Source organism: Drosophila grimshawi, unplaced genomic scaffold (genome assembly GCF_018153295.1).
Source record: "Drosophila grimshawi isolate 15287-2541.00 unplaced genomic scaffold, ASM1815329v1 contig_1367, whole genome shotgun sequence".
In the NCBI taxonomy this organism is placed as follows: Eukaryota; Metazoa; Arthropoda; class Insecta; order Diptera; family Drosophilidae; genus Drosophila; species Drosophila grimshawi.
The window spans coordinates 6,168,307-6,175,807 of record NW_025062889.1 but is presented as its reverse complement, the minus strand read 5'-3'; the positions used below and the strand labels follow the sequence as shown (position 1 = coordinate 6,175,807).

The 7,501-nt window shown below is 35.8% G+C and overlaps 2 protein-coding genes across 2 annotated transcripts; both read left to right on the top strand.

Annotated features, from left to right (window-relative positions):
• The first annotated feature begins 259 nt into the window (after positions 1 to 259).
• LOC116805024 (general odorant-binding protein 57c-like) lies at positions 260 to 849 on the top strand. The gene is made up of 2 exons (XM_032734690.2): positions 260 to 351; positions 413 to 849. The coding sequence occupies exons 1-2, from the start codon at positions 292 to 294 to the stop codon at positions 761 to 763; spliced, it is 411 nt and encodes a 136-aa protein (XP_032590581.1). The 5' UTR covers positions 260 to 291; the 3' UTR covers positions 764 to 849.
• Positions 850 to 6,164: 5,315 nt separating this feature from the next.
• LOC6560561 (general odorant-binding protein 57c) lies at positions 6,165 to 6,696 on the top strand. The gene is made up of 2 exons (XM_001985868.3): positions 6,165 to 6,220; positions 6,274 to 6,696. The coding sequence occupies exon 2, from the start codon at positions 6,283 to 6,285 to the stop codon at positions 6,649 to 6,651; it is 369 nt and encodes a 122-aa protein (XP_001985904.1). The 5' UTR covers positions 6,165 to 6,220; positions 6,274 to 6,282; the 3' UTR covers positions 6,652 to 6,696.
• Positions 6,697 to 7,501: the final 805 nt, after the last annotated feature.

Genomic DNA, 7,501 nt, shown 5'->3' with positions numbered 1-7,501 from the left:
TGATCAAAAATTACAATCAATAATTATTCAATTAAACCAATTAGAGCACACGACTTATTCAACAGGTGACAATTTCCACTTATCTCAGAGTCATTAAAACCAAAATAAGTCACGCGAATTAATATATTTTTTCTATGGTAAATTGTAAAATCGTGTTGATTAAAAGTTTGATTAGGTACTAATATAACCTATTATATATTATAAAAAGTATCAAGTTTGTAGCTATATAACCAGCAGCAAAACTATATAATTTATCAGTCGACAATATTCTGTTCTGTGAAATTTATTAAAATGATGACGAAAAATGCACTTCCTGCAATTTTACTAGCATTCCTGCTGGTCCTCGTACAGGTAACTAACCATATAGACTTCTAAGAATGTATATAATAATTATCCTTTATGAATTTTGTAGGGTGAACCCACTAAAGAAGATTTCGATTCGGCTGATAAAATATGTTCGGAACTGCATAATATTAGCAAAGACGAGGTTGCAGAGTTAATGAAGCAGGGTTTTCTAAATAATACGGATAAAGTTGATAAGAAGTTCAAATGTTATTTATACTGTCTAGCTGGGGAATTGGGGGCACTTGGCTCCGATGGTTATTTGGATGTGGAAGAATTGACTAAGTCAGAAGATGTGAAGCCGGCCCAGCTTCTTGCTATCACGCATTGCAAAGATGAGCACGATGGAGAGGAAGACACCTGCGAGTATGCTTTCAATATATCTGTTTGCATATTAAAGAATCTTAATGAAAGCAAGTGAGAAATTTAAATATGTTATATTGCAAATCTGTATTGTCAAACGGAAATAATATTAACAATAATAAAGTTAATCTGTATTCTCGCATAGCTAATTTTGTATTACTACTATTAAATAGATAGTTTGGCTGTTGAAAATATCAGAAAAAATATAACAAAACCCTTTTAACCTCAACGTAGTTTATGAAAGGAACTTAAGCTGGAAGGACCAACTGTCATGTTTGAATATCCTTATAAATCTTAGATAGTCATATCAAATTAGACCAATATAAAATACTCCCATCAGTTGTCGCACCTTCCCTACCTTTTTGGCTTAGATGAGAGGACAGGAACAAACCTTCCAGTTAGTTACCTTCCAGGACATTAAGCTTGGGAATCAGCTTAACTAATTTCGACGCTGTGAAGAACCCTTCTTAGTAATTCAATTAGCAGTAAATCTTTACAAATAGCTCAAATAGACTCGTGGACACACACACACACACATTAAGCACACATGCATAGGCCGACTTTTTAATATAAGTTATGGGAGTGCTGAAAAGCCTTGGCCAGTTAATAGTTGTGCCTTTTGGTAACAAAGAGCTTACCTCCGACCAGCCGTGGGTGGATTTATCTATTCTATTTTGTAATTTTTAATTTCGCAACTAATGCGATTATTCACAGCTGACGGAACATCATGGCAATAAAAATGACCAACGTGTAAGCCACGTTTAACACTCGGTTTATTTTTAGTTAACAGACCAGCCACCACCTACATAAAAAAGGCAAGTTAGTGTACTCCATTTGAAAGAGCGCTTCTCGAAGGATATCCTACACAAATCTTAGCATTGCTATAATAAACACACGAAACATTATTTACAAAAAACTTATATTGAGCTCTCAATAAAGTTCATTAGGTATTTGGGTTCAATTGGCTCCGGCATGCGATTGATGAAACTACTGAAGCTGTATTTGCAGTACCTAGATACCCATTTTTGGTAGCTACAGGGTATACAAAGCGAAAAAAACAAAAATATTCACACTCAAGCGCTAAGCTCAAAACTTTAAGCTTTATAGTTGCAAGCCAAAATATAATAGTGCCAAGCGACGAAAGCTAACTTAATGACGAAGCCCTGATACTCTACATAATATATACATTATTTATATATATATATTAGTTTATCTATACGATCTTTAAAGAAGAAGCAGCTATACTCTATTTACGAAGTGTAGTCAGTTATTTAGCTTTTTATTACATTAGCTTATTACTTATTATAAGGCCTTAGCGACGCTCGCTTTTAAGTAAATAAATATTAAATTACTTAATTTATTTCTCAGCTGTATCCGATGTGCAAGAGACTCTAGCTAGGTATATTAAAAGTTTGTAAAAATTATCACAGAATGCAACGAGCCGTGCAAATCGTACTGAAAGTTAAAAATGACCAAAGTCAGTACAGGACATAGCTTTTTGCTTGGGACCCCCTCCCAATTCGAGCCTTTCAGCTGTTCAACTAGCCCATTTGAAGTGTTGACCAGGCCAAGAACTTAAAGCTTTCCCGCGTGCCCATCTGCAGTTATGGCCGCTTAAAGAACTCACTAACACTTAACATTTAATTAAAAAAAAAATAGTGTAATTACAGACTGGAAGCTGCTTGGCGCGTTGTCAAGGAAATGAATCCCCTTCCACTCTTCCAGCTCTTACACCCACTCCTACTACCACTTATTGTTCCTGCTTATTGCAATTACTTCTGGCGTTAACTGCTTCGATGCCAACTGTTTATTTTGACGGGCTAAAAATGGTTGAAGTTTCGCATTTCTTCTCCTGTTAAATATTTAAAAGAAACTTGGCGTCCACAGACTTTCAGACACTACACTAATTGGTCAATGTAAAATGCTTAATGATCTGCCCCGCATTGTTTCAAGCACAAATCTGAGATGGACACCATTTTTCCAATATTGACAGTAACATCATGCCGACGATCATCCTGCTCATTATTGCACTCTATGATTGGCTTCGGCTTTGGCATTTTGGCAATTAATTAGTCTCATTGTCTAGCTTGTTTCTTGTCTGGCTGACTTAACAAGCAGTCTGGGTGCAGGATGCATTACATCCTTTGCATGTAGCATTTCAACTGATGTTCCACAAACTGTCTTCAGAAATTCTTTTGTGTGTACACATGCACGTCCTAACAATGTATGCATATTTTGTGGGCGTTTTGTTGTCATTGTTGGTGGAGAGGGGGGTGTGTTGGCTGATGGGGGTGTTGTGGAGGTGTGGTATCAAAGTGCATACAAAATACGTGCCTTGCATGCCCGAGCCGCGTGCTATTTATTTTTATTACGCCGAGCATCTAAAGTTTTACACATTACTTTTATTCTGTGCATAGCAAGTTTTTTTGTACTTCTCCCGGATGAAGAGTATAAAATCACATAGGTGGTACCCAAGCGACAAGCTGCTTGAAAAGCTTCAGCTTCAGCTCCCACTCCAGATCCAGATCCAGAGCTATACAGCTATACTCCAGCTCCTCCACCCTTGACATGTTTAATAAATGGCAAAAGCTGTCAGAAGGCCACATTGTTTGTGTTGCTTAACCTTCAAGCAACTGACTGCAAAAGTTTTCCGCTCCCCATGATATTATAATCTATGAAATATGAGATTCACCTTTACAAAGCAATGGAGCATGTATTGTATGTATTACACGTGTGGCGTAACAGGTATGTGGATGAACTTTCAATGGCTTTTCACATATATAAATTGTTCTTACTTACTGCCAACATATGTTTCCGTGATAGTCAACAACATCAATTTACTTACCCATGACACACACATATTCACAATCAAAAGCATTTCATTTAGGCATCATCAAAGATATACTGCATATTACATTTTATATTTCATATGGGGAAGCCAGAGCAGAAAATTATTCAATCAACAATCAACTTCAATTAATTTATTCACAACATTTATTTGTTTTTCATGCACATTTAAAGTCATAATTTGCCCTTTTATCCATTGAAAATATTTTACAACGAATTCACTCATACAGATATTTGTATTTATATTTTACCAACCATTTCGTATTTTCGAATGCTGCTTGTAACTAAAGCGCAGGGTTACTAGACTACAAGGGTAACAAGGAATAAATAAAAAAAATACTGCAATTATTATAACAAATGTTTAATAAAAAGAGAAATGCCTAAGTTCTAATCACTATATATATAATATTTAATTTATGCATTCCAACTTATATTTATTTACTTTCATAGGTAATAACAATTTCCACACTTTTTACTAGAACGAAAGAGCAGTAAACATTCGACAAAAAGTTGTCTCAAAGTTGGTTATTTGTTTTGGCTTGGTGTATGTGAAAAATAAATTATGCATCGAGCCAATCGAGGCATAAACGTCAAAGCTTCGTGGCCTAATTAGCGACTGCCACGGCCAAATACGAGCAACCATTATCGAATTATACAAAATGCATTGTGGGTTTGTGTAGGGTGTATTTCCTGTATAAATGCTATAATTTTTATTACGTATCAAATATTGATGTTGGGGAAAATTTAGTAGATTTCATTACACATCAGTAATGGTAGGGATGGGGGAAAATGGTAGCGCAATTAAGTTGATTTTAAGTGGGAGTATTTCGAGCAGATATTACCCATAGTTTAGCACCTAGCAATGGCTATAGAAATGTGCAATTTTCAGAACACATATTTCCTTTTTGGCAACAAGCCAGCAACAAACAATGAACAATTATAAAAAAAAAGAAAAAGAGCAAAAAATGTGTATATAGAAACCAAATAGGAAAACAAAAAAAAAAATGTTGCAGGCCGTAAATAACCGAGGAAGCCAAGTAAACAGCGACTGCCAGCCGCAAAAGCCAAAACTCACTGCGAATGCGAATATTCTTGGAATTTTCATTTGTTGTAGCGAGTTTCGGGTTGAAAGCTCGGACGAGGGTTTGCGGGAAGCGGTGTTGGTGTTGGTTACTGGTGTTGAGGTCGCATAGTTAGAAATGCCCCATCCGATGCTGTCAGACCAATTTGTCGCTGTGTGTGTGTATGTGTGTGTGAGGCATAATGGCCTTGCTGCTTCTGCTGCTGCATTGTCGCTTCATTTTTGCAGCAAAGTGTGGCAAAATATGTTGACAGGAAATGTTATGCGAATTTCACTGCGTATAAAATGAAATTTACGTGAGTTTTTGGCGCGTGCTCTTTTCGGTGTATTTGTTACTGCTATTGTGTCGTGTTTGCATTTCGTGGTAATAAGTTGAAAACATATTTGAACTTTAATAAAAAATGCTTAGGTATGAGAAATGTATACAGCTAGCAGAGTAAAGAGAGAGTTGCATTTCAGTAGCTTGAAGAAGTAGTCATATTCCCAGTGTGCAAGTAAATGTTGATCAATGATTCATTATTTGTTACTTAGTAGACACAAACGGTTGATGACGCAACCTTATATACCGGAAAATGTATTATTATTATTTTTATTTCAATTATTGCATGACTTGCTAAGCAAGCGTATTAAAAAATGTTTGATAGTCAACAGATTACTGGGTAATCAAAAGAGCAGCTAGTGCCACAATTCCATGAATCAACAAACAGGTCTCGATATTGAGCGTGTTAATAACAATATGTTAATTCTCAACTTTACAGCATACATATTGCGATAAAATTAATTATTCAACACTCAACGACTATTTCCAGTAACTAAATATATAGTAAACAGATAAGACAACTTGTTGCATGAAAATGTCAGAACTTATGATTTCACTTTAGACTCTAAAGCATCGATGCAGATAAAAAATATATTAAACAAATTTGGCAACTGCACTATGTAAAGTCAAAATTAATCAAATATGCCTTGAGAATTAGATTAGATTATGAATAAATAATAAAAGGCTGACATACATAATTAATGCATTAAACTTGTTCAAATAACTGTAGATCGTTTTTAACCAGAGCTTTAACTATCGAATTTATTGCAACTAGACTATTTAATACAATAATACATGTTATGATTCGAGGTTTATTAAATACTCAACAACACTGGTGGCCATCGGACAAATATCCAGTTGGTAAGACCAATTTGTGGAGATTTTCGACTACACATCTGCATTTGCACATATTTTCAATGATTTCCCAATTGAAACAATTAAATAATAATTGAAAACTGCACAAATATCATACACATGCATTTGTTTTCTGTGGATAATTTCACATTGTGTATCTACAATTCTGTGTAATTATTTCACAAAAGAGCTATTCATAACTAGAACCAATTAGTTTAATAAGGGCAGCTGATATAAAAGAGAATTTTCGAAAAGATTGTATAAAAACAAAATAGAAAATTGTATCTCACCAGTCGAATGTTTTCAACTGAAACTAATAAAACAAACATAGTATGACTAAGAAAACTATATTGAAGCCCATAATAAGAGGAAATGCAATCATTTTTTTTGCTCTCCTGGCAGTCAATGTAGAAGTAAGTTTTTTTGTGCTAGTATTGACTTCAATATTACTCCAAATACATTGTAGAGCTTTACCATGCCCGTAAGTGTGGCTGATGAATGCCTGGCCAAAAACAACGTCACCAGAGAAGACTTTCTATTGAGAATAGATCAATCACTGGCTGAAACCCATGAGGAAAACATTGAAATAAATTATATGTGCTTTGTGCACTGCATGGCCACCGAATTGAACGTTCTTGATGCCAATGGACGCATCGATATCGAGCTGCTGCAAATCGTTGAAAACTTAAGGGATACGAATATTGAGGTCGTTGAGGAGTGTAATCGTGTTAATAACTCGGTGGAAGACCTGTGCATTTATGCCTTTGAAATGTTACTGTGTCTGATCAAAAACATCGACAATACCCAATATATTAACATAGCACCGGAAAGAGCCGACTACTAATGTGATTTATTTCATTAATTTTTGTTGTTAAACAGCTATCATAAATAACAATCAAAATATTCAATATTATTCACTTAATTTTTGTGCCCCACTATTAAGGTAATAAATTTAAATAAAAAAAAAAACACAGACGTCAAATGCAATAAATTAATAAGCAGACCGCGTTTATTCTGGTATTCATAATTAAATGAAATTACCGTGTGTACCACGGGACGAATGAATCAAATTAATTGCATTGGCGTGCAGCTCTAATTGATTCGCGATAACAATGTATTTGCACGATTTAGTATTGTGAACGATAGCAAAATCAGTCGTACAATAATAATAGATAATTGCTGATATCAGCCTGAGGGTATTTTTTGCCTCAAATGTGTAACGCAGTTGTTGTCGCTGTTGTAGTTGTTGCAATTGTTGACGCTGTTGCTGTTTCTGTTGTTGTTTGCCGAGTGCCAGGAAAAAACATTTTACTTTTCACAATGCAATTCCGTTACAGTTTTACCCTGTTTTTCTTTATTTCATGGCAGCGCATGCTACGGAAGTTGTCACGATGCATTGTTGCTTCTGTTGTTGCTATCTGAAGAGAAAAGGCGTACAGCAGCTGCAACAGCCACACACTTGACTGGCTCCGGTTGTGCCTCGGGCTGCCATTGTTGGCCTGGCTCTCGATTGTCATTTAAGCTTTACGCGCTCTGCATACGTATATGCGAGTGTACTCACTGTGCCTGTGTGCCACATTAGCGGCAAAAAGAAAAACATTGCCGTGTATTGTCAACACTCCCAAGCCCACGCCCACGCCCACACACACCATGACGTATGAGTAACGTAGCAGCGTCTGCCACGTTTCTCGTGC